The 27,832-nt window shown below is 43.6% G+C and overlaps 1 protein-coding gene across 2 annotated transcripts; it reads right to left on the bottom strand.

Moving 5' to 3' along the window:
* Positions 1-1,107: 1,107 nt before the first annotated feature.
* Positions 1,108-23,087, bottom strand: LOC140204024 (uncharacterized). Of its 2 annotated transcripts, XM_072270257.1 has the most exons (3): positions 22,923-23,087; positions 21,134-21,225; positions 1,108-7,637 (listed from the first exon to the last, which is right to left on the bottom strand). In XM_072270257.1, the coding sequence occupies exon 3, from the start codon at positions 6,887-6,889 to the stop codon at positions 6,029-6,031; it is 861 nt and encodes a 286-aa protein (XP_072126358.1). In that variant the 5' UTR covers positions 6,890-7,637; positions 21,134-21,225; positions 22,923-23,087; the 3' UTR covers positions 1,108-6,028. The 2 variants fall into 2 exon arrangements, with proteins under 2 accessions (XP_072126358.1, XP_072126357.1); XM_072270256.1 differs by lacking the exon at positions 21,134-21,225.
* Between the last annotated feature and the right edge of the window lie 4,745 nt (positions 23,088-27,832).

Genomic DNA, 27,832 nt, shown 5'->3' with positions numbered 1-27,832 from the left:
TTCTGGCTTTTTTATACTCATGTGCTTCATTTGATCTTAACTTTCAAATCTTAACATACTTTTCCTTTTTCTTCTTGTCTGAACTCATCACCTCTCTGGACATCCAAGGTTCTCTTACCTTTCCAACCCGGTTCCTCCTTTTAACGGGAACACACATTTCCTGTACTCTGTATAACTGATCTTGAAACATCCTCCACACGTCTGATGTGGACTTGCCAAAGAAAAGGTGTTCTCCCGTAATTTATTCTACTCCAATTTAAAATTCTCCCACAATGACTATACCTATCCTTATCTCTAGCCATCCTGAAAGTTAAGGAGTTGTGGTCACTGTTTTCTAACTGCTCACCCACTGAAAGTTCAGTGACCTGGCCAGGCTCATTACCCAACGCCAAGTCCAGCACGGCCCCTCCTCTTGTTGAACCATCCACATATTGATTTAAGAAACTTTCCTAGACACACTTAACAATTCTGCCCCATCTAATCTCCTTGCACTATTAGGGAAGTTGAAATCCCCCAATCCTATCCAAAGTAGATCCATACACACTCGTGAAAATTGGTCAGAACCTCATCACGTTGAGGGGTGCTCCCCTCTTCTGCTCTCTGCACATATGCAAAGCCTCTACCAGGTCACCTCAATTAGTCCCTGCAGCTTCTAACATAGCTCCTGTAAATCACCCTGTAACCCCTGGCTCTGTGCCTGTTTCTCCAGCAGGGCTGAGGTTAACACTAAAGTTAAGCACAGAAGGGTTAATTTCCTTTCCTCTGTTTCATCTAAACTGTGAAATTATCCTATGTTGCTGAACTCTCCACATGAAGGTGGAGCACTTCCCTAATCATCCTCACTATTACAGTGTGTTGCCTCAGACACTAGATCACCCCAATCTACATCACCATCAGTTCTCACATTAAATACACGTCACTCCTCTCTGAGCTGAGTTCACTTTGCAACTTTTCAATCTGTTTTAAACATTTGGTATGATCAGCAATTCCTTTCTTCTCACCTGCTGAATTCTGCGTGACTTTCATAGCAGTCCGTAAATCCTGACACTGACTTTTCCATTTCTCTACTTCTGTATTCACCCTTTTACACTCCTCTTCACTTTTCCCCTTTCCTCTTGTCACACGTTCACACTGAGCCTGAAACGGATTCCTGTCAAATTCACTTGACCCTGCTGCCTCTGAATTTTATTTTCTTTCCTTTCTCTCCAACTCTTTCTCTAACTCTTCAATACACTTGCACAATTCTGGTAATCCTGTTTTTCTGTTTTCTCTTCAGTTTGATCTTCCAACATACATCCCATTATAACAGCTTTTTTCTTTTAAAATATCTTGTAACTTCTCTGATTTATTTTCACTAACTACCTTCCGCAATGCATCCCCCAGGATTCCTGACCCTCCATTCTCAACTGTTCCTATCCAATTGTTATCACCATCATCATTCCCTTAATGTATAATCAAGAAAGTAACCTCTTATTGCCACATTAGGAAGTTCCCACCTGCATCAAGAGGGCAACAATTATACCAGAGCCTAAGAAGGGGAGCATGGGTTGCCTCAACAACTATCATCCAGTAACACTCACACCTACAGTGAGGGAGTGCTTTGGAAGGTTGGCTCTGGCTAGAATTACCTTCCGTCTCAGCAAGGACCTTGACCCCCTGCAACTTTCCTATCACCACAATAGATCTATGGCAGGTGCGATCTCATTGGCTCTTCACATGACCTTGAATCAGCTGGACAGTACAAATACCGATGCTTGTTGACTATAGCACAGCATTTAACACAATCATTCCTACAGTTCTGATTGAAAAACTCCAGAACCTGGGCCTCTGTACCTCCCTCTGCAACTGGATCCTCAACTTCCTGTTCAACTGGAACATCACAATTTCTGTGGATCAGAGATAACATCGCCACTTCATTGACAGTCAACACTGATGCACCTCAGGGATGTGTGCTTAGCCAATGCTCTACTCTCTCTACAGCCATGACTGTGTGGCTAAGTACAGCTCAAATAGCATCTATAAATTTGCTGATAACACAACCATGTTGGCAGATTTTCAGATGGTGATGAGGAGCAAGATTTAATCAGCTAGTTGAATGGGGTCACAGCAACAACATTGTGAGTAAGACCAAAGAACTGATTGTGAACTTCAGAAAGTGCAAGATGATGGAACACACACCAGTCCTCATAGCGATCTGAAGTGGAAAGAGTGAGCAATTTCAAGTTCCTAGGTGTCAATATCTCTGAGGATTTAACCTGGACCCAACACATCGCTGCAGCTTAACGAAGGCAAGACAGTGGCTTTATTTCATTAGGAGTTTGAGGAGATTTGATATGTAACCTAAAACATGAGCAAATTTCTATAGATGTACCATGGAGAGCATTCTAACTAGCTGCATCCCTGTCTGGTATGGGGCCATGGGTGGGGTGGGGGGGGTGTGCATGGCTACTGCACAGAGTCGAAGTAAGCCGCAGAGAGTTGCAAACTTAGTTCCATCTTGGGCACTAGCCTCCAGAGTATCCAGGACATCTACATGGAGCAATGCCTCAGAAAGGCAGCGTCCATCATTAAGGATCCCCATCGCCCAGGACATATCCTCATCCCATTGCTACCAGCAGCAAGGATGTCTAGAAGCCTGAAGGTACACACTCAATGATTCAGGAGCAATTTCTTCCCCTCAGAATGGACATTCAACCCATGAACACCACCTCATCATTTTTTTTATTTTTGCACTACTTATTAGAATTGAGTCAAATATATACTTACTGTAATTGTCTTTTTCTGTTATTATGTGTTGCATTCTACTGCTGCCGCAAATTTAACAAATTTCATGAGCTATGCTTGTGATATTGAATCTGATTCACATTCCAATCCTCCAAACTCCCTGGGCTCCTCCTGTACCTTCATTTTCCCATTTTAAAATCCTAACCTAGTGGGTGGTTCAACTCAAAACAAGAGCTCGAGATTTCTATGCTTTCTTTAAGAGCGCACCCCAGGGCACCAAACTCTGATCGAAAACTAACCTAGGTAAAAACTCACTACGCAACTCTTATTAAATTGAAGCTTGCATTTTATTGTCTCTGCATTTTATTTTACTGTCTCTGCCCAAGCAACAACGTAACTATGTTGACCCCTGGGGCCAACAACTTAAAACGTGAATTCTACTGCTCCCTCTGTACCAATACTCACTTAAACCATGTCTCCAGTTATAACACTGAAATGGAATCTCCTGTTGGCCAGATGATTGATCCTTTTTCCTCCCAGCCCCTGGCATGGGTTGTTCATTGCACTTGTTAGTCTCCAGAGTTCTCACCACATTGCATTTGAAGCCTTTTACTTTTAGTCTTTACTCATCAGTTCAAATGTTGCATTTCAATCTGATCGAATTGAGGTTATCTGACCGATCTGTGACAGATTCCTATTGGATGTAGTCCAAGGGCTACACAACTTTGGCCGTAGATGACTACTTTTGTTCTATTCGACTCTGATTCAAAGCAGTCAAACCTTGTCACCAGTCACTGGGCCGAGATAACAAGATCACTTCTGCGAATCTGATATTGTACACAAACAGCTTATCTGAAAATGATCTCAGGTTGAGTAGATCAATAGCAGAAACTCCTCGTGTCCGTGTTCAAATGGCTCTGATCAAGTTATTGCAGGACAAGAATCAGTCGAAACAGTTCACAACATGGAGGTTACAGAAGAGCTTCACAAAATGGCATACTCTCTTCCTTCAGGCACATGGCAAGAACAAAAACATCTGGTTTGTTTACTTACACTCTCATTGACTCATTCAAGTTTGATGTTTTCTTGCTTGCTTTAATTTGATGATGGTCAACACCTCTAACTACTGTGCTCCAGGGAATGAACCCAGCAGAGGTTTTTTTTTAAAAGCCAGAGAGTAGTGAGTGAGGGCAAGACCCTGCCAGAAATGGTAGAAGCAAATACATCAGGGGCACTTAAGAAAATCTTACATAAGCACATCAATGACAGAAAAAAATGGAGAGCTCCACAGCAAGGATTAGATTGATCTTAGAGTCAGTTAAAAAGTCAGCACAACACCATGGGCCAAAGGGCCCAGACTGTGCCGTACTGTTCTAAGTTCTATCCAGTCTCTCCTTATAATTCATGCCATCCAGCCTTGGTATCATCTTTGTGAACCTATTTTGCACATTTGCCTTCATAATGTTATCATTCCAATAGTTAGGTGACCGGAAATACATATAAACTCCAAGTGTGGTCACAATATCTCGTGCAGTTGCGACACAACTTGCTGACTCTTGCATTAACTTCCCTGACAGGTGAGGTGATATAGGTGAGCTCAACGTCTTCTACACTCACTTTGACCACCTGAACATGGAGGAACCATCACAAACTCCCACAGCCACTGATAACCCCGTGATTTCAGTTTGAGGCTAAGATGCAAGCATCCTTCAGGAAAGTGACCCGTGCAAAGCATCCCACCTCGACACTGTGTGCCTGGCCAAATGCTAAAGACCTAAGATGATCACCTGGATGTAGTTTTCACTGAGATCTTTAACTTGTCGCTTCGGCAGTTTGAGGTACCCAGCTGCTTTAAGCACACTTCACCTACACTGGTGTCTGAGAAGCACACGGTAACCTGCCTCAATGACTGTCATCCAGAAGCACTTACATCCACAGTTCTGAGAGGGCGGCGATGAAACACACAAACTCATGCCTGAGAAGTGACTTGGACCCTCTCCAATTTTCCTACCACAGCAACAGATCCACAGCAGATGCCATCTCCCTGGCTCTTCACTCAACCCTGGACAGCAAAGATACAGACATCAGGAAGCTTTTTATACACTACAGCTCAGCATTCAATACCCTCAAAACTAATCAATAAGATTCTCGACCTTGGCGCCAATACGTCCCTCGGCAATTGTGGATCCTCTGTTTCCTTACTTGTCGACCGCAGCGTTGGCGCGTGGCCAAGTGGTTAAGGCGTTCGTCTAGTGATTTGAAGGTCGCTAGTTCGAGCCTTGGCTGAGGCAGCATGTGTGTCCTCGAGCAAGGCACTTAACCACACATTGCTCTGCGACGACACCGGTGCCAAGCTGTATGGGTCCTAATGCCCTTCCTTTGGACAACATTGGTGTCGTGGAGAGGGGAGACTTGCAGCATGGGCAACTGCTGGTCTTCCATACAACCTTGTCCAGGCCTGTGCCCCAGAAACCCTCCAAGGCACAAATCCATGGTCTCATGAGACTAACGGATGCCTATATATATATATATATATATATATAGACCCCAGTGAGTTTGGATTGGCAGCAAATCTCCTCCACAATCTCCATCAGCACAAGTGCACCACAAGGCTGCGTGCCTAGCCCTGCTCTACTCAGTTTACAATTACGACTGTGTGGATAAGCACAGCTCTAGTGCCATATTCAAATTTGCTGATGACACGCTGCTGCTGGCTGAATCAAAGGTGGTGACAAGTTAGCAGAAAGGAGGGAGACTGAAAATCTGGGTTAGTGGTGTCACAACAACAACCAGTTACTCAATGAATTGATTATTGACTTCAAGAGGCGTAATCCAGAGGTCCATGATCCAGTCGTCATGGGAGAATCAGGGGTGGAAAGGAGCAGCAAACTATAAACTCATAGCTGTTATCATTTCAAGCCCTGTTCATTCACACCAAACAGATTTATTTATAATTGATACAGAATACAAATGTACCTGCAGTTCCAGGGGAAACAACCCAAATGTGTCCAGTAACCAGGGTCCAAACCTGGATGTGATCAACAGCAGCAACAACTGCAGAATCAGTTCCTGCAGTCACTTGTGAACGCACCGCTCTCTCAGCAGCTGCAATTTAAATGGCCTACATACATTCTGCAGATTCGAACTGCCCTTTCAGTGTGAGCTCGCTGGTGTTTTGAGATGACACGACAGACAAGTTCTTCCACATTCAGGGCAGGTGAGCGGCCTCTCCCCAGTGTGAATTTGTTGGTGCGTCAGAAGGTCAGACTGAGTGAATCCCGTCTCTCTCGGAGCAGATGAAGGCCTACTCCCTGTTGTGAATTCGTTGGTGTGTACGCAGGTGGGACGATCGAGTGAACCCCTTGCCGCACTGACTGCATATGAACGGCCGCTCTCCAGTGTGAATTCGTTGGTGCTTCAGAAGGTCAGACGGCCGAGTAAATCCCTTTCCGCACTCAGAACAGGGGAAGGGCCTCTCTCCGGTGTGAATACGTTGGTGCGTCCGAAGCTCGGTCGACCAAGTGAATCCCCTCCCGCACTCAGAGCAGATGAATGGCCGCATCCCATTGTGAATTTTTTGGTGTGACTGCAGGTGGGATGAACGAGTGAATCCTTTCCCGCACTCCGAGCAGACATAGGGCCTCTCCCCGGTGTGGATGAGTTGGTGTGTCCGAAGCTCGGATGACCGAGTGAATCCCCGCCCACACTCAGAGCAGATGAACGGCCGCTCCCCGGTGTGAGTTTGTTGGTGTGACTGCAGGTGGGACGAACGAGTGAACCTCATCCCGCACTCCGAGCAAACATAGGGCCTCTCCCCATTATGAATGCGTTGGTGCCTCAGAAGCTCGGACGACCTTGTGAATCCCCTCCCACACTCAGTGCAGACAAATGGCCGCACCCCCATGTGACTTCGTTGGTGTGTCAGCAGGTTGGATGAACGAGTGAATCCCTTACCACACTCACGGCATACGAATGGCCGCTCTCCAGTGTGAATTCGTTGGTGCGTCAACAGGTCAGATGACTGAGTGAACCCATTCCCACACTCAGTGCAGACGAATGGCCTCTCCCTGGTGTGGACCAGCTGGTGTCTCTGTAGTCCAGAGGAATTTTTGAAGCCCTTTCCACAGTGACAGCAGGTGAAGGGCCTCTCACCGGTGGGGTTCATCAGGTCGCTAAGCTGCTTAACTCTTTCTGGCAGTCAGATGTGTCAGAAGGTTGGATGACTGGTTGAACGCTCTTTCACAACGAGAGCAGCAGAATGATCTCTGTGTGTTGTGAGCTCAGTGGTGTATCACTAAGTGGGATGAGTGAGTGAATCCTTTCCCACATGAAGAAATGGTGAATGACCTTTCCCTAGTGTGAATTTGACAGTGTCTCATCACCGAGTGAGTTCCTTCATGCGCCTGAAGCAGGGTGACAACGTTTTTCCAGGACCTCAGCGATCAGTCAGTAAAAGATGACCCAATTAATTACTTTCCTCAAATGGAAACAGGTGGAAAGAACATTTGAATATTCTCAGGGAAATGGATCAAGTTTATCTCAGTCAAAAGAAGGAATGTTCCCTGGTGCAGAAACAAGGATGTGGAGAACACGTTCCCAGTCACAGATCAGGTGAGCTCACCTCACCCAGCGTGTCACACACCGTCTCTCGTTGCAGTGGGTGTTCCTTTCCCAACCACACACAAGTGGTTTCTCCCCTCTCCGCCGTAGACAGTGTCTCACTCCCCAATGTGTCACGGTCGGTGCCCTGCAACAGCCCTCACTGCCTGGGGTCTGAAGTGAAACAAACCAGCATCTCTCCTTCCACGTTCACAGGCCGATGATATTCAGGTGCTGGGGAGCAGAGTGGGGTGTAGACCTGATGTGATATTCCGTCTGAGGTACTCAGCCGTGATTCCTCCGCCTTTGATGTCCTGTAAAAAGGTACAAAAAACATCAGTAAGTACAGGGTAGTGACTCAGAACAGATCACTTTAATCTCCTGGGTCAGCTGTGACTCAGTTGGTAGCTCTTTGATGATGACACTCTGATTAAAACAATTAAGAATTTTGGATATGTACACGGATGAGAGGGGAAGGAAGGGCTAGGGGTAGACAGGTCTAGGTAGAAAACCCAGCTAGCATGGACTAGATGGGCTGAAGGGCCTGTTATTGTGCTGTAGTGCTCTATGATTATTCTGCCCCTGGGTCAGGATCAGGGGCTTGTGTCCAGCTCCAGAGACTTGAGCACAAGACTGGGCAGACAGGTCAATTACTTCACATTCAGATCACGGATCACTGCATAAAGATTGGAAATCCATGGATACAAACTCCTGCAATTCTCTGCCTGCATTCACAATGGAGGTAGAGCCACTGAATACATTCACAGGTGATATGAAAGCACTCTTGTACCGTAAGGGAGCCGAGGAAGTGGACCTTCATGGAAAAACCAGACTGATGATTAACAAGAGATCTGTAAATCAGGGGGGGAAATGAAACAGGAAAGCAAGAGCGTGGTGGGAAGTGGCTACATCTCATTAGAAGAATGAAGAGATTTGGTACGTCACCAGGGACTCTACCAAATTCCTGCTGACGTACCCTGGAGAGCATTCCAACTGGCAGCACCATCTGGAATGGAGGGGCCACCGCACAGGATGGGAGAAAGCTGCAGAGGGTTATTAGCTCAGCCAGTTCCATCATGGGCACTAGTATCGTCACCATGAAGGACACCTTCAAAAGGTGATACTCCAGAAAGGTGCCATCCGTCACTAAGGATACCAGCACCCAGAACACCACCCTCTCTCATTGTACTATCAGCAAAGACGTACAGGAGCCTGAAGACACAGACACAGACACACACACACACACACACACACAAACTGTTTTAGCAACAGTTGCTTCCTCTGCCGTTAGGTTTATGAGCGGGCAATGAACCCACGTATACTATCTCACTATTTAAAATATATTTTTACTGTAATCTGTAGTTTATTTTATTGATGAACTAGTTCTAAATGAGATTGGAAGTGGCAGTGTGATATTCATCCCTTTACCTCTGATCTCTTCCTTCGCTGCATCTTCCCTGCACTGACCCCATTTCTTTCGCCCCTCAGTATGGAGAGCAGAACAGTACAGCAGATGAAGAGGCCCTGTGACCCACCATGTCTGTGCTGACCGTGATGCCGATCCAAACTAATCCCGTCCCCTTGCACAGGATCCATCCGACCCCATTCCCTGCCTTTCACACATCTGTCTAAACGTTCCACTTGTATCTGCTTCCCATCACTTCCCCGGCAGCCCATTCCAGGTACCTTAACATCTGTCGATCTCTCTCTTAAATGTACTCAGGGACTCAACCTCGAGGGCCGTCTGGGGCGGACTCTTACCGCAGGCTGGGATGGAGATCACGCTCATTTGCAATATTCCAGAAACCATCTCCCCAGGGCCTCGATACACTGAGTGGCTACATTAATAAGTACACCTGCTCATTAATGCAAACATCTAATCACCAATCACGTGGCAGCATCTCAATGCATGTTGAGGTTCAGACCAAACATCAGAATGGGAAAGAAATGTGATCCAAGTGACTTTGACCGTGGGATGTTTGTTGGTGCCAGACGGGGTGGTTTGAGTATCTCAGAAGCTGCTGTTTTCATACACACCAGTCTCTAAGAGTTTACAGAGAGTGGTGTGAAAAATAAACAAAACAACCAGTGAGCAGCAGCTCTGGGGATGAAAATGCCTTGTTAATGAGCGAGGTCAGAGAAGAATGGCCAGACTGATTCACACTGACAGGAAGGCAATAGTAACTCAAATAACCACTCATTTCAACAGTGGTGTTCAGAAGAGCATCTCTGAAACACACCACACACATCAGTCCTGGGCCACAGCAGCAGAAGAGCACAAACATACATTCAGTGCCTACAGTAGGTACCTAATAAATTGGCCAATTAGTATAACTGTAACATTATATATTTAAATTATTTTACAATACCTTCTGTCATCTTAATGCCACATTCACTTTCAGTGACTCGTGTACAAAGCTCCCAGGTCTCTCTGAACACCCTCACTTCTGAATCGGTAGTCATTTCAAAAGTAATCCACTGCTCTACTTATTTCACTGAATTGGATGAGCTCACTTCGAGCCAAAGTCACAGATTTCTCCATGTAATATTTAATTTGCCCTGTTCTCACCCACCATGGATAGTAGTGCTGGTGAAAATACTTGTCGGGTTCTTCGCCTGCGGCTCGATGGAGTAATATGTAAATTTTGCAGCTGCCTTTAATTCCTCTTTTTCCCCAGTTTAAACCTTGAATTTTTAACTTTTATTTCTCGGATCTTAGAGGGAAATAGTTGTCATCATGTCATATCCTTTAAGAAGTGGAAAGCTGCTTTTGAATCCAGCAATGGAAAGGGAAAAACTTTGAAAGAAAAATCGTAAGATATCCCTGTCTGGGCTGAGCGTTTGGAATGTGCGTTGATGGCTCTCCACAACAAAATAGACAATAACACTTCTGAGATGAAGTCGTTCCGACAGAGTTTTCAGACTATTGAAGAAAATATTATTTCCTTGAATACTGACTTTAAAGAATCGAAACGTCAGATTGTGGATATTTCAACCCCCTTGGAACAGGCTCAATGTAAAATTGTCGATTTAGAAGTGAAGTCTCATCAGAATAATATACGTATTATCGGACTCAAGGAAGGTTCTGACAGTGGGAATTTATTGGACTATTTTGCCAATTTGTTTCAATCTTTGTTTCCGGATATTCTACCTCAACCTCCCGATATTGAGAGAGCTCATAGAATTTTCATATCGAATTCTCAGACTTCAGGTAAACCTCGGCCTATTTTAGTCAACTTTCTTCGCTTTAAAGTTAAAGACCAAATCATAAAATGTGCAAGGAAACAGAGAGTTTTTAAATTTAACGGTTCCGACATCCGTTTTTACGAAGATTATCCACGGGAAATTATGGAACAGTGGTTCAAATTTGCCCCAGCGATGAAAACTGCTTATGCAAAGGGACTTTTTCCATCGCTCCGCTACCCTGCTCGATTAAAGTTATCTCCTAAAGATTCTACACCTCCTGTGTTTTCGGATACCCAAGCAGCATTGGACTTTGTTAACTCTATCGTGGAGTCGGCTGACGCATGATGGATATTTGGGTTGCTCAGTAATTTTCTGAGAGAAAACAGGCTTCGAAGATTTTTGATATGCTGAAGATTTCCTTTGATCGATGAACCATTTAAAGAAGAGGTGAACTTCTCGGTTTGACTAATGAATGACTTTTTTGAAGTCTGTTTGGTATATGGAATGAACTAACACTGCGGACAGATTATTAACTGGTTTGATTATCTGCTTCTTTCTTCCTTAATTAAGTGATAGCTTTCATAGTTTATATAGACTCTTTCTTGTATAGTGAGGAGTGTTTAGAATAGATAATTAGCTTTAGTTTTAAGCTAGAGGAATAATGGTGTCTTTTTCTTGTTAGAGAATGTATTGTTTAGGTTTAATAGTGTTGTTTTCACGTCACTGGAGACTGTTTTTGCAAAGTACATTCCTAGTTTATTTTCAATGATTAACTATAAACATCTTTTTTCTGCTTCTCTGCTGAGCTTTCTTATCTTAGGGTCACATGACTTCTTTGTAAAGGGGGGGGCTTTTAAATCACTATTTATATTGAGCTGCATGCGTTGTTCTGCTTTTCTCTTTTCTTTGGGGAGGCATTCCGGATTTTTCCTTCCTTTTTGCCGGATTTCTACCTTTTGGGATGGGGGGAGGATTCGGGTTTTTTTTTGCATTTTGGGGTTTATTATAGGATTTTTTCCCCCATTATAGAGCTCCGAAGCATGCGTGTTTTCTATATGGTTATATTCACCATCGCAATCTTTGGTTAGCCCACGATGGTATGCATGTATTTTCGTGTTTAAAACAATATTCTATGGTTATTAAATAGATAAACGTTATTAGTTGGAACGTATGTGGCTGGAATCACCCTATTATGCGAAAGAAGACTTTTGAAATTATTAACCGATTCCAGCCCGATATAATTTCTGTTCAAGAAACGCCCATCAGAATGGGTGATCAAAATAGATTTTTTAAAACGTGGAAGGGCCTTCAATATCATGCTACTTGTCAAAATAAAACAAAGGGATTATCTATTTTTATTAAAGCTAATATTTTATTTATCCAAGAAGATATCGTCTCAGATATCAATGGTAGATTTTTAATTATTAAAGGAACAATTTGTAATAGAAAAATTGTCTTGGTTAATCTATATGGACCTAATGTAGATGATCCTTCTTTTTTAAAAAAATGTATTTGGTTTATCACCAGACTTAAATGAATATGTGCTGCTGATGGGAGGTGACTTCAACTGTTGTTTAAACCCTTTGATTGACAAGAGTTCAACCAATCAGCAGCTTCCGAGTTGTTCAGCATCACTTATTAATTCCTTTTGAATTGATTATGGTTTGATAGAAATCTGGAGAAATCTACATCCTAATGATAGAGATTATTCTTTTTATTCACACGTCCATAAAAAATACTCGTTAATTGATTATTTTATAGCTGATTTCCGATTTTTGTCCAAAGTCCAGAAATGTGAATATGATGCTATTGCTGTCTTGGATCATGCACCTTTAAGTTTTAACTTTTGAATTGAATGATGTTAGTAATGTAAACTTGCCTTGGCGTTTTCCAAAACTTATTACAAAGTTTGGACTTTGTCAAATTTATAGAGATGCAAATAAAAGATTTTTTTCTTTTTAATAATACAGAAGATATGTCGAAATTGATTATATGGGATACATTTAAAGCGTATTTGCGAGGTCAGATAATTTCCTACTTGGCTAAGCTTAAGAAACAGACAAAAATAGAGATAGATAGGATTTCAAAACAAATTAAAGACTTGGATAACACTTATAATATTGATTTATTTAAACAAAGAGTTGAAATTCAATCACAATATAATTTATTATTAACTTATCCTATTGAAAGAAATTTGTTTAAATTAAAAAGTCGATTTTATGTGTTTGGAGATAAAAGTAATAAGCTACTAGCATCCCAACTAAAAGCAGTTAGAGCTAAAAGACAAATTTTAAAACTTCGTAAGGGAGATGGTAGTTTAGCTTGTAACTATGAAGATATTAATAAAATTTTTCAAGACTATTACAGTGAACTCTATAAATCTCAGTTTCCAGCTGATCCTTCTAAAGTGAACGCCTTTTTACAAAAGATTGATTTTCCTGGAACATCTGTTGAAGATCAACAAATTCTTGATACTCTTTTTACTGAAAGAGAAATTCAGAAAGCTATTTTTTCAATGCAATCTGGTAAAGCTCCTGGACTAGATGGTTTTTCTGTAGGATTTTATAAAAAATTCGAAAATTTGCTTACTCCTTATATGTTGGAAATGTTTAAAGATTCTTTTTTGTTACCTTCTACATTTACCTTCTACATTTTATGAAGCTTCTATTTCTTTAATTCTTAAGAAAGATAAAGACCCTATGGATTGTGCTTCATATAGACCTATCTCATTATTAAATGTAAATGCCAAAATTCTTTCAAAAATAATGGCTGATCGGTTGAGAATATACTAGCTAAAATTATTTCTCAGGACCAAACAGGTTTTATAAAAGGCCGTTATTCTTTTTCTAACACCCGGAGATTGTTACATTTTATATACTCATCCTCCTCGAAAACTCCCCAATGTGTTGTTTCTCTTGATGCTGAAAAGGCATTTGATAGAGTTGAATGGAAATATTTATTTAACGCTTTAGAGAAATTTAGCTTTGGTACTAATTTTAATAAGTGGATTAGAATGATATATAAAAGTCCTATTGCCACTGTGATTACTAATAAATGTAGATCCCCCTTTCTTCAACTTTCGCGGGGTACAAGACAAGGACGTCCGTTAAGTCCCTTGTTATTTAATTTGGTGCTGGAACCTTTGGCTATTGCACTTCGTGAAGCTAAGGATATTCAAGGAATTTCCATAAATGTGATTATTCAAAAGATTTCCCTTTATGCCGATGATCTCTTAGTTTATATTTCAAATCCTGAAGAATCTATTCCTAGTTTAATGAAATTACTAAATGAATTTGGAAAGTTTTCAGGATATAAATTAAACCTGCATAAAAGTGAATTATTTCCTTTAAATGATTCTGCTTTTATATATGATGATATTCCTTTTAAAGTTACAGATTCTTTTAAATATTTAGGTATTATCATCACTAAAAATTATGGAGACCTTTAGAGAGCTAATTTAGTTCCCTTAGTGGATTTCATGAAGCAATTATTTTCTAGATGGGATCCTCTTACACTTTCGTTAGTTGGTGGAATTCATGCAGTTAAAATTTTTACCAAAATTTTTATATGTATTTCAGAATATTCCTATTTTTTTAACTAAGAAGTTTTTTGATCAGGTTGACTCTATTATTTCATCTTTTGTTTGGAATAATAAAAGACCAAGAATTGGAAAATGTCATTTAGAAAAATTAAAAAAGGATGGAGGTCTTGCTTTGCCTAATTTAAGAATGTATTATTGGGCGGTTAATATACGTTACGCATGTTCTTGGTTATATTGGACCGATAAAAATGAACGTCCACCATGGGTTGACTTGGAATTGAAAGCTGTGAAACAATTTTACTTAAGTTCATTATTAGGAGCTTCTTTACCTGTACAACTAGCCAAAATTTCTATTTTAAATATTAATCCTATGATTAAGAAGTCATTACGAATTTGGTACCAGTTTCGTAAGTTTGTTAATCTTAAAAAATTTAACCTTCTTAGTTTAATTTATCGAAACTATTTACTTAAACCTTCACTTAGTGATCCTACCTTTTCTCTTTGGAGGAATAAAGGAGCTTATTCCTTTATGGATTTGTTTCAAGAAGGCTGATTTATGTCCTTTGAGAAATTAGTAACTAAATACTCTCTTTCATACTCACACTTTTTGCAATATCTTCAGGTCAGACATTTTTTACAAGAATATTTAAGTAATTTTCCATATATACAAGACTTTGACCTGTTAGACACTATTTTAAAAATCAACCCTTTAGTGAAAGGTTTTATTGGGAAAATTTATAATTTACTATTACAATAGGATAATTATCCTCTATTTAAGATTAAGTAAGATTGGGAAAGAGAGCTTAACATGACCTTGATAACATAGAAACATAGAAAATAGGTGCAGGAATAGGCCATTCGGCCCTTCGAGCATGCACCGCCATTCAGTATGATCATGGCTGATCATCCGACTCAGAACCCCGCCCCAGCCTTCCCTCCATACCCCCTGATCCCCGTAGCCACAAGGGCCATATCTAACTCCCTCTTAAGTATAGCAAGTGAACTGGCCTCAACTGTTTCCTGTGGCAGAGAATTCCACAGATTCACCACTCTCTGTGTGAAGAAGTTTTTCCTAATCTCGGTCCTAAAAGGCTTCCCCTTTATCCTCAAACTGTGATCCCTCGTTCTGGGCTTCCCCAACATCGGGAACAATCTTCCTGCATCTAGCCTGTCCAATCCCTTTAGGATTTTTATACGTTTCAATCAGATCCCCCCTCAATCTTCTAAATTCCAACGAGTATAAGCCTAGTTCATCCAGTCTTTCATCATATGAAAGTCCTGCCATCCCAGGAATCAATCTGGTGAACCTTCTTTGTACTCCCTCTATGGCAAGGATGTCTTTCCTCAGATTAGGGGACCAAAACTGCACACAATACTCCAGGTGTGGTCTCACCAAGGCCTTGTACAACTGCAGTAGTACCTCCCTGCTCCTGTACTCCAATCCTCTTGCTATAAATGCCAGCATACCATTCGCCTTTTTCACCGACTGCTGTACCTGCATGCCCACTTTCAATGACTGGTGTATAATGACACCCAGGTCTCGTTGCACCTCCCCTTTCCCTAATCGGCCACCATTCAGATAATAATCTGTTTTCCTGTTTTTGCCACCAAAGTGGATAACTTCACATTTATCCACATTAAATTGCATCTGCCATCAATTTGCCCACTCACCTAACCTATCCAAGTCACCCTGCATCCTCTTAGCATCCTCCTCACAGCTAACACTGCCGCCCAGCTTCGTGTCATCCGCAAACTTGGAGATGTTGCACTTAATTCCCTCATCCAAGTCATTAATATATATTGTAAACAACTGGGGTCCCAGCACTGAGTTTTGCAGTACCCCACTAGTCACTGCCTGCCATTCTGAAAAGGTTCCGTTTATTCCCACTCTTTGCTTCCTGTCTGCCATCCAATTCTCCACCCACAGCAATACCTTACCCCCAATACCATGTGCTTTAAGTTTGCACACTAATCTCCTGTGTGGGACCTTGTCAAAAGCCTTTTGAAAATCCAAATATACCACATCCACTGGTTCTCCCCTATCCACTCTACTAGTTACATCCTCAAAAAATTCTATGAGATTCGTCAGACATGATTTTCCTTTCACAAATCCATGCTGACTTTGTCCGATCATTTCACCGCTTTCCAAATGTGCTGTTATCACATCTTTGATAACTGACTCTCGCAGTTTTCCCACCACCGATGTTAGGCTAACCGGTCTATAATTCCCTGGTTTCTCTCTCCCTCCTTTTTTAAAAAGTGGGGTTACATTAGCCACCCTCCAATTCTCAGGAACTAGTCCAGAATCTAAAGAGTTTTGAAAAATTATCACTAATGCATCCACTATTTCTTGGGCTACTTCCTTAAGCACTCTGGGATGCAGACCATCTGGCCCTGGGGATTTATCTGCCTTTAATCCCTTCAATTTACCTAACACCACTTCCCTACTAACATGTATTTCCCTCAGTTCCTCAATCTCACTGGACCCTCTGTCCCCTACTATTTCCGGAAGATTATTTATGTCCTCCTTAGTGAAGACAGAACCAAAGTAATTATTCAATTGGTCTGCCATGTCCTTGCTCCCCATAATCAATTCACTTGTTTCTGTCTGTAGGGGACCTACATTTGTCTTAACCAATCTTTTTCTTTTCACATATCTATAAAAGCTTTTACAGTCAGCTTTTATGTTCCCTGCCAGTTTTCTCTCATAATCTTTTTCCCCCTTCCTAATTAAGCCCTTTGTCCTCCTCTGCTGAACTCTGAATTTCTCCCAGTCCTCAGGTGAGCCACTTTTTCTGGCTAATTTGTATGCTTCTTCTTTGGAATTGATACTATCCCTAATTTCCCTTGTCAGACGATTGGTTGCGAATTTAGAAGTTGGTTAACTCTTCTTCGATTTGTGCCAGTCATTCTTTGATTCAATTTAAAATTGTACGTCGGTATTATTTGACAAAGGAGAGACTGTCTAAAGTATTTCCTAATGTTAATAGTCAGTGTGATAGATGTAAAACTGAGATAGCTATATTGACACAAATGTTTTGGTTGTGTTCTGTACTGAAACAGTTCTGGAAATCTATTTTTTCTACAATTTCTAAAGCTTTAAAAATTAATTTACAGCCTAATAAATTGACAGTTTTGTTTGGTATAATTCCTCAATATATTCATGGTATTTCTATATCAGACCAACATGTAATTCCATTTGTCACATTATTGGCCAGAAGGACTATTTTATTAAAATGGAAAGATGCTTCTGCTCCCACCTTGATACAATGGTTCTCTCAGGTGATGTTATGTCTTGTTGTGGAGAAAATCAGAAGTCGAACTTTTGATCCTCGATTTGACTTTGAGAAAAGGTGGGGCTCTTTTGCCCGCTACTATCATTTGATTTGAGTTAATTAAGATGGTTCCCTTCTGATTCTTGTGTAAATGGATTTGGTTGGCGGATTGATGTCTTTTTTTTATATAGAAGCTTGTATGGCGTATAGCTCCGGGTTTGTGCTCCAAATGGGTTTTTTTTGTTTGTTAGCTTTTTTTTTGTTTTAGTTAGTAGGGGTTCATTTTTCCTTCTTTCTTTTTTCAAAAAAATAAAAATAGCTTCAACATTTTGTTTTTTTTAAATTATTATCATTGATATACTGTTTAGCTTGGTTAATAGTTTAACTGTTGTACATATTGATATATTGACTTGATTATTTTAATGTACTTTTGTTGTCAATTTTCAATAATAATTAATAAGAAGATTTAAAAAATGAAATGAAATTAAAATACTTGTCACGTCCAGTCTCGGGCAGTTTACTCACATGTCACCTGTGGCTCAAGGAACTAAGAGCTGGTGACACGCCTGTCCTAGCAAAGTCAGCTGCAGCAGACTGGGCAGATAGTGGGATCAACAGTCAGAAGATGGTTCTGCAATGCTTCGTGAGGAGTGAAGGGCATGGCAAGCCACGGATATCACATTTACTCTCTGCAAACACGGAAGACCCCTGTTGTGACACCACTTGTCTGCCTGGGCCTGGAGTTTGGAGGTCAACAATGGAAACTGCTGCAAACCCATTGCTTTTCCACTTTAACAATTTGCTCACACAGGTTTCACGGTCATAGTCAGGTAGGAGGGATAATCCACCAACACATATCCTGTACACTCAATCACTTTCTGTATCCTTGTTACAATACACACAGTCACCCAGCTCTGCACCATTGGCAACTGTGGATACAAGACACTTGGCCCCAAACCATGGATCATGGCTTGTGAAACATTGGAGCCCCTGAATCCACATGGGTTTCCCCGGGGAGCTCTGGTTTCATCCCACATTTCAATGACAGACCAGTTAGTAGGTTAATTATAAATTGTCCTGTGATGAGATTAAATAGGTGTGATTGTCCCAGAAGCATGGGCTCGTTTGGCCGGAAGTGCCGGCTCCACGCAGAATCACTATGTTGAATATCTAAACAAATAGCCAGCTAATTCCAAACAACACACATCAAAGTTTCTGGTCAATGCAGCAGGCCAGGCAGCATCTCTAGGAAGAGGTACAGTCGACGTTTCGGGCTGAGACCCTTCGGGCCGAGCTAATTCCAAATCTCTGGCTGGTGGCAGCTCGGAGCGTAGAGTCACAGGGCAGGTGGTGAGGGGTGCTTTACACAGAGCAGCTCAGAAAAAGGCCATTTGACCCACAATGCTGTGCAAACCAGCTAAAAAGCAAATCAAAAACAACTAAGCACTAATTCCTTAAAAGCCTCTAATGTGCTTGCCTCTACCACCACACCAGGCTGTGCATTCCAGGCATTCATGACTCTCTGAGTTAAAAGGTTACCCCTCACCATCTCCTTTGAACTTACCCCCTCCCACCATCAATGCATGCCCTCTGGTATTAAGACATTTCAACCCTGGGAAACAGATACTCTCTGTCTACTCTCATGCCTCTAATAATCTTATAAACCTCTAACAGATACTCCCTCAGCCTCTGGCAGTCCAGAGAAAACAACCCAAGTTTGTCCATCCTGTCATGATAGAACATGCCCTCCGGAACAGGCAGCATCCTGGTAAACCTCTTCTACACCCTCTCCAAAGCCTCAACATCCTTCCTAGATGGGGGTGACCAGAACTATTTGTACTGTAATACCAGGGACACAGCCTAACCAGAACTTCGTAAAGCTGCCATGTAACCTCTTGACTCTTAAACTCAATGCCTTGACTAGTGAAAGCAAGCATTCTTAACCACCTTATCTCCCTACATCGCCACTTTCAAGGAGCTGTGAACTGGAACCTCTGCTCAGCAACACTGTTAAGAATCTTGCCCCTAGCCGTGTACTGTCTCCCTGCATTTGCAAAACCTCACATTTCTCTTGTCTAATCTTCACCTGCCACTTCTGAGTCCAGTTCTCTAAACTCTTCACGACTCCACCGATCTTGGCATCACCTGCAAACCTACTAACCCACCTGGCTACACTTTCATCCAGATCATTTACATACACCTGTAACACCCTGGCAAAGGTTTCACTGTCTTTCTGTGGAAGCAGAGTTTAGTTCGAAATAATGGGTGCTTTGGAATGTGAGCTGGTTCTTTTGTTCGGCGGGAGATGGAGAGAGAAGATGCTGGAGAGAACTGGTCATAGGATTCGACCCATTGGGGGAACCATGATTCGATGGAGCCAGGCGCCGAGATTGGCTGAGGATCAGTGAATATATATTTTGGGAAGAGTTGAGCTCTAACTTGTGCACATTTGATTGTTTAATTATACTGTAATAGGTCCTTTTTGTTTTCTCTTTTTTTTCTTTACTAACCCTTTACTTAAGTTAAGATTCGTAAATATAATTCCTTTGATCGTACACAGTGTGCTGTCTGTTATTTCTTGGCACTGAGTTGTAACAGGGTGGCAAATTACGCAGCATCCACACAAATCTGAGTTTGGGGTGGAAGAGCTGTCTCAATCTCATGGGTTCAGCAGGACTGGAGTGCGGATTTTCTAGACTTAGGAAATCAGTGGTGTTTCACATCAGAAACAGAGGAGTTCCCAGCACAGATCCCTGCAGAACACCACTAATTAGATTATGAGAACACTCAGTCCTCTTTTATTGTCATTTAGAAATGCACACATGCATTAAGAAATGATAACAGTGTTTCTCCGGAGTGATATCACAGAAAACAGGACAAACCAAAGACTGACACTGACAGAACCACATAATTATAACATAGTTACAGCCCTGCAAAGCAATACCATAATTTGATGAAGAACAAACCATGGGCACGGTAAAAATAGTCTCAAAGGTCTCTGAGTCAATTGACTCCCGAGTCCCCGATAGCAGGCGGCAAAAGGGAGAAACTCCCTGCCATAAACCTCCAGGCACCGTCAACTTGCCGATGCCTTGGAAGCAGCCGACCACAGCCAACACTGAGTCCATCCGTCTGAAAACTTCGAGCCTCCGACCAGCTACTCCAATACAGCCTCCCGAGCACCATCCTCTGCCGAGTGCCTTCGACCTCGCCCCGGCCGCTGAACCACGCAAAGCCGAGGATTCGGGGCCTTCTGCTCTGGAGATTCCGGTTACCACACAGTAGCAGTGGCAGCGAAGCGGGCATTTCAGAAGTTTTCTGGATGTTCCTCCGTATTCTCACATCCGTCTACATCAAATCAGAATTGTGCATGGTCCCCTACTTGACAGATTACAGATATCATTCATTCATTGGAGAGGCCGCGCGCGCTGCGTCGCGCCGCCATCTTCTCCTCATTACAGACCTCATTCTCGAATAAGCCTCTTCAAACATTGACCTACGGCTTCTATGCACAAGCCAGTCCTAAATCCAAACAGCTAATTCACCGCAAACTACATGCACCTTAATCTTCTGAATAATCCTCCAATGAGGGACTCTGTCAAATGCTTTACTAAAATCCATTGCCCTACCCTCATCAATGTCTCACGTCACTTTTTCCAAAAAACTTAATCTTGTTGGTAAGACATGACCTGCCCCACACAAACCCATGCTGGCTCTCCCTCATTAGGCCCTACATTCCCAAATCTTTACACATCTTATCGCTAAGAAATTTCTCCAGGAATTTCCCTACAACTGACTTGAGACTCACCGGTCTATGGATGCCAAGCTTTTCCATCGTTCCCTTCTTAAATCGACATACAATATTAGCCACTCGCCAGTCCTCTATGACGTATTCTGTGGCTAGAGAGGACACGAAGATACTAGTCAAGGCAACATCAATCTTGTCTCTTGTCTCCTTCAATTACTTTGAGTTAATGGCATCAGGCACTGTACAACTCTCATTAAGTACCTCACACATGTTCCCTCCTTTATCTTTGAGTGGTCCTACCCTCTGCCTGGTTATCCTCTTGCTCTTGATGTATGTGTAGAATGCCTTGGGATGCACCTTGATCCTACTTGCCAAGGACTCTCCTAGCTTTCCAAATTTCCTTCTTTAGTTTTTTTCCTATATTTTTTATACTCATGTGCTTCATTTGATCCTAACTTCTAAATCTTTACATACTTTTCCCATTTCTCCTTGACTATATTCATCACCTCTCAGGACACCCAAGCTCCTCTTATCTTTCCTCCTACCAGAAACATACCTTTCCTGTACTCTGTGCAATTGATGTTTAAACTCCCTCCACATGCCTGATGAGGACTTGCCATGAGAAAAAGTGTTCCCAAATAATTCTTCTTGGTTCCTGCCTAATGCCTCCATAATTTGGTATGGTCCTCCTGCAAGGGCTATACCTATCCTTAAGGTTGAGTTGTGGTCACCCTTCCCCAACTGCTCACCCACTGAAAGGTCAGTCACATGGGCGGGCTCATTACCCAGTACAGCCCCTCCTCTTGTTGGACCTTCCACATATTGATCCAAGACTCCCCCCTGGATACTCACAACAAAGTCTGCACCATCTAATCCCCTGACACTAAAAAGGCCCTAGTTTATGTTACGGAAATTGAAATCCCCCACAACAACAACCCTATTCTTTCACATTTCCTTAATCTGCTCCTCAGTGTCTGTAGTATAACCCCATCAGTGTGATTGAATCCTTCCTATTCCTGAGTTCTACCCAATGGACTCAGTGCCTGCTCCCTTCCGTTATGCCTTCCCTGAGCTGAGCTGTGATACTGTGCCACTGATTTCCGGCTTCCTCGCTGCCTTGTGATCTGTTATTGTAATGTGAGAAAAATACATTAACAGCAAATCAGAGATGTGAAAAGTTCAAACAACAGGAATTCTGCAGATGCTGGAAATTCAAGCAACACACATCAAAGTTGCTGGTGAACGCAGCAGGCCAGGCAGCATCTCTGGGGAGAGGTACAGTCGACGTTTCAGGCCGAGACCCTTCGTCAGGACTCGGCCTGAAACGTCGACTGTACCTCTTCCTAGAGATGCTGCCTGTCCTGCTGCGTTCACCAGCAACTTTGACGTGAAAAGTTCTATAGATTTTTAAAGTTTAAGAAAAGAAGAGGCATTAAATCACCCCTCTCAACTAACTTTCAGCAATGACAGGAGGAACATTCCTAACTACTCTGTATTAAAAAGAAAAAAGGCTCGTCCTTCGTAACTGTGTCTCCGCCTATTCACGCCAAAGCATGTTAAACCACTCTATCGCTGGCACAATCCGACAAAGACCGCTCCGCTTTTGCCTGCATTCCCTTTAGCCGTGGCTGAGTTTAGGCCTCTGATGCTGACACTTCCTGCGTTTGCGCAGCGGGGAAAGCCAGCCCATGTCGGAATCTGCCCCTTTACTCTCTCTCTGCCGACTTCGGTGGGGGGTTCACACCGACGCCCACACTCCCCGTGCCTGAGCCGCCGAAGGACAGGCCGGGTTTACCCGAATCTGCTCTTCTTGCGCTCGCACTCAAAGGCCTCTGACAGCGACACTCACCGCGCCTGCGCAGTCCTGAAAAGACTTCGTGCGGCAGCCCGCGATGTTTGCTGTTCGCGGCTCCGGTACCGGCCGCTCCTCCGTCCGGGACGCCGCCTCCCGATGTTCATTAAAGCCGCGACCCGCCGCTGGGTTCCAAACCGGCGCCGGACCTCTCGCCTGGTGACGTCACGTCACACCCCGTGCGCATGCGCGCTGGGTTTAAACAGCCTGTCTCTGCCTTCCGGGTTCCTCGCTGCTTTGTGCTCGACTACAGTATTGCAAAGTCAGAAACAAGTATATGAACAGACAATCGGAGACGCGAGAAGCTCTGTAGATGCTGGAAATCTTCAGCAACACACAAAATGCTGCAGGAAATCAGCAGGTCGGGCTGCATCTATGGAGGGGAAGGAACTGTCGCCGTTTCGGGCTGGGACCCTCATCGGGACTGGAGTGGGAGTGGGCAGACGCCAGAATAAGAAGGTGGGGGGTCACAGAGGGGTAGCAGTGAGAGAGGGTCTCCCCGAATTTCCCTCCATAGACACTGCCTGACCTGTTGAGTTCCTCCAGCATTTTGTGTGTGGTGTCGACAGACAGCCTCCCGAAAACGACAACGTGACCATGAAAGGATCTGTAATGTTGACTGGGGAGTAAATATTATTCGGGACCTTGGAGATAGATCTCCATCTCTGGTTCACATAGTTGGGGATCTTTTGTGTTTCAGTTGAGAGAACGGCTCCAGTGTAGTTTATTAAATAGTTCAGTAAAATTTATAAATATATTTGATTAAGCATTCTTTGTTTGTTTACATAACTGTATGTACAATGTATGTGAATGGCATACGTTATTATGCCACCGGGTCATGTGCGAGCCTCACGAGATACATGAGTATCTCCAGGCTCCTGCGTTTTCCTCTCTACTAGTTTCTGAAGTTACAAAACATAAGAGATGCTGTGTCTAGCAGTGTGACAACCTGTCATAGAAACATAGAAAATAGGGGCAGGAGTAGGCCATTCGGCCCTTCGAGCCTGCACCGCCATTCAGTACGATCATGGCTGATCATCCAACTCAGAACCCTGTACCTGCCTTCTCTCCATACCCCCTGATCCCTTTAGCCACAAGGGCCATATCTAACTCCCTCTTAAATATAGCCAATGAACTGGCCTCAACTGTTTCCTGTGGCAGAGAATTCCACAGATTCACCACTCTCTGTGTGAAGAAGTTTTTCCTCATCTCGGTCCTAAAAGGCTTCCTCTTTATCCTTAAACTATGACCCCTCGTTCTGGACTTCCCCAAAATCGGGAACAATCTTCCTGCACCTAGCCTGTCTAACCCTTTTAGGATTTTATCTGTTTCAATAAGGTCCCCCCTCAATCTTCTAAATTCCAGGAAGTATAAGCCTAGTCGATCCAGTCTTTCATCATATGAAAGTCCTGCCATCCCAGGAATCAATCTGGTGAACCCTCTTTGTACTCCCTCTATGGCAAGAATGTCTTTCCTCAGATTAGGGGACCAAAACTGCACACAATACTCCAGGTGTGGTCTCACCAAGCCCTTGTACAACTGAAGTAGTGTCCTTACCAATTCGTTATCCAGTCGGAGAAAACACTCAGAGGCCACGTTTTCACTTGATCAATTCTTTATTTAATCTGATCCGAGGAGAGGTAATCACCATACGCATCTACAGCATCTGGCAATCAACTCCGCCTAGCATGAGTACAAGATTACATTTATATCCAGAAAAAAAAAGGTTTCAGTTAGCACCTGTTTCCCCTGTCCACACTTGTGATGGTTTGTGGTTAGCAATTTCATCATGGTCTCCATAGCTTCACGTGCAGATGTACAGGTCAGTAAGCACCTCTATTCTGAGAAATGAACATGCAGTTAGCACATCCTAACCGTGCCCGGTTCTGTTGTCTAGTTCCCGCCCCTGCTATATTTTCCAGATCACATACACCACTTAACCCTTCCTATCCCGTACTCTAACCCCCTTTTCACTTACACATTCCCTTCTTTTATCATCTCAATGATAACCACCAATATCATGGAAATCCTCAGGTATTGGTTCAAGCAGCTCATCGGCTTCTACAGGGTTCTTCACTACCATCATTGATTTCACCGGCATTAAGTCCCCTAGGGAGGCCATCATTCGGTTCAGAACACACTTTACTACGGCAATACAGACGAAGATTCCTATGGTAGTCATTAGTGCATAGATGGCACCATTCATCAACCAGTCCTTCCATGCTCCTAATCTCCAGTTTCCCCATCCTCCCCAGTCTGTTCCTTCCTTAATTGATCCTAATTGTTCATCTATTTGGTTCACATAACGTGTTATGTTTGTTGTGGCATCGTCCAGGCCCAATATGCATTGGTCTTTTACGATAACACATACCCCACCTTCCCTCGCAAGGAGATAATCAAGGGCATAACGGTTCTGCATGGAGAAGAGGTGCAGTTGGCTAAGGTTGTCCGTTATGAGCTTTAATGCCCCCCGGGTAGTGTTTCCAAGACTTGTGAGGCCGCAAGATAAGTAGTTCCTATTGTGGGCTGCCATGACTACTCCAGAAGCCCCTAGGGAGAAAAAGCTGGCCGCCCCGTACCCAGCCACTTGTCCCGGGGTGAGGGTAGTCAGTTTCCGGTAGTCCGCGCAGAACTCTTGGGAAACCTCTCTCTTAAGTTTTGCAGGTGGCGGTGCCATTGCAGAAGAAGAAATACCCCTGAGGGGTGTACAGGGTTTCAGTACATCCCTTGGCTGTCGTCAGATACCCATAGTCCTTCCAGGCACTTGGGCTTTTACCGGGAGGACAGGAGGCCCATTTGGTCCCCTCGATGTAGTCTGGGCGGGGGAACAGGTGGTTGCAGACTCGGAGGTGTGTACGGTTTCCTTCTCCGCATAGAAGGTGTTCTCCCCGGGACAGGGGCACACAATTTGACTTACTACAGGTACAGGTGACGCTCTGCCCTTTGTTCGAGGGGCGACACTGCCTTCTTTCGCAGACGTCATGTAGGCAGGCGAGGGGTGTGCAGGCAAAAATGTCAGAGCATCCCCATCCTGTCCCGGTGTAACAGTTCTCATAGCCTGGGACTCCCCGCGGGGGTTCGGGGTTGCCCTCCCACCAGAGGTCTCCCGTTAACCATTCCGTACTGTAACGGTGGTCTCTACTTGTCCATGTAATGTTAGCCGGAGGAAATAGACAGTCCGCCACAGGGGCCTTGGTGGGGTCATAGGTAAGTTTCACCCTCTTTTCCTAAGGCAGGGTACTGTCGCGGGGGGTGCACCGGAAAGGTTGGTAGGTGCGGTCCCAGTGCGGGAAGATAGTAAATAGGAAGGAGACACTCGTGGGAGTAGGATAACAGACGATAGTGGTTCCAAATAATCGTCTATGTACCTTTTGAAAGCGATTTTCACTGATATATCCCGGGGGGGGGGGCCTTCCAAGCGTGGAACCTTCGGTGAAACCTGAATTCCTTTTTTTTCTCAAGGTGCTCCTCTTTGCACCCACTATGGATGTTGAGGTCCCTTTTAGGGCTCCCCAGGAACACCTTCCTTTATAGGACTGGTTTTCTAGTTGGTTCTCCATTCGGTTCCTTCTGTATTCAAAATCAAACCTGCAGTTTCGGTACCGACAGGGGATGACCCAAGAGTTCCTTCCGTCCAGGACCAGCCCAGCGGTCCCGTTGCTCAAGCCTTCCGGTACAGTAGTTGATGTTGGTAATGTTCCATTCCCCTAATTCATCATCCCCATCACCCTCACACATCAGAACATCATGACTGCAGAGATGATATACCCTATTTTCCCACTCTGTATCGTAGGTATGTACTCGTCCCCTGATCCTACCCACAATTCCTACTATCCCTAAAAGGATACAAACAATCAAAGTTCTCCTACCCTCCATCCCCCTGGGCACGGTTTTAGGGCTGTGGCACTCCAAAAAGACAAAGTTCAATCATACACCGGGGAGAATCTTAGTACAATTATCAGTACTCTTTTAGTCCTTCATAGTTCCTGGTGATTCTGGGTCCCAGCGTTTGCAGTCGCTCAGATGGATCCAGCGCTCTTGTCCTTCCACCTTGACTGCTGAAGGTGTCTGCAGGAGGACCTGGTGCGGTCCCTTCCACCGAGGTCCCAACTTTGGTCTTTCCTAGTCTCGGATCAGCACCCAGTCGCCAGGTTACGCCAGTCGCTGTCGTTTGCTCTCTCCTTATAGGCTTCCACAACCTGAGTATGGAGGAACTTCAAAGAGAGAGTTAATTGCCTACAATAGTGCTGTAATTCTTGTCCCATTACTTGTAAATCCACTACGGGAGGGAGAGGTCTGTCACTGTCCCAGGGAGTCCTGCCAGGTCGTCCGAAAACTATCTCTGCTGCGGTTAGTCCTGTCCCAATCTGGGGAGTGATCCGCATATGATATAATGCCAGCGGAAGCACTTTCAACCAGTTCTGTCCAGTCTCTAGAGTTAGTTTAGTCAATTTGTCCTTTAGTATCCCATTAGCCCTTTCCACCAGTCCTGCAGCTACAGGTTAGTGGGAGCAATGGAACTGCTGGTCTATCTTCAGTAATTCACAGAGTTCCTTGTTGATCTTTCCAATGAAGTGCGGCCCATTGTCTGAAGATAAGCGACAGGGGATTCCAAATCATGGTATGATGTCCTTTACTAGCATCTTAACCACCGTACTTGCTTTGTTATAGGTGGTCGGAAAAGCCTCTATCCACCTGCTAAACACATCTACTATCACCAAGCAATATTTGTAACAGTGTACTCGAGGCAGCTCAATAAAGTCCATTTGTAACACTTCAAAAGGCCCTCCCGGAAGTGGAGTCCGGCCTCTTTCGCATCTGATAGATTGTCCAGGGTTTACCTTCTGGCAGGTTAGGCATGGCCTGGCTCGATCCTTCTGCCTCCTGCATGTTAGGGCTCCACCAGG

Source organism: Mobula birostris, chromosome 10 (assembly GCF_030028105.1).
Source record: "Mobula birostris isolate sMobBir1 chromosome 10, sMobBir1.hap1, whole genome shotgun sequence".
Classification (NCBI taxonomy): Eukaryota; Metazoa; Chordata; class Chondrichthyes; order Myliobatiformes; family Myliobatidae; genus Mobula; species Mobula birostris.
This window is presented reverse-complemented; position numbering and strand designations above follow the sequence as displayed.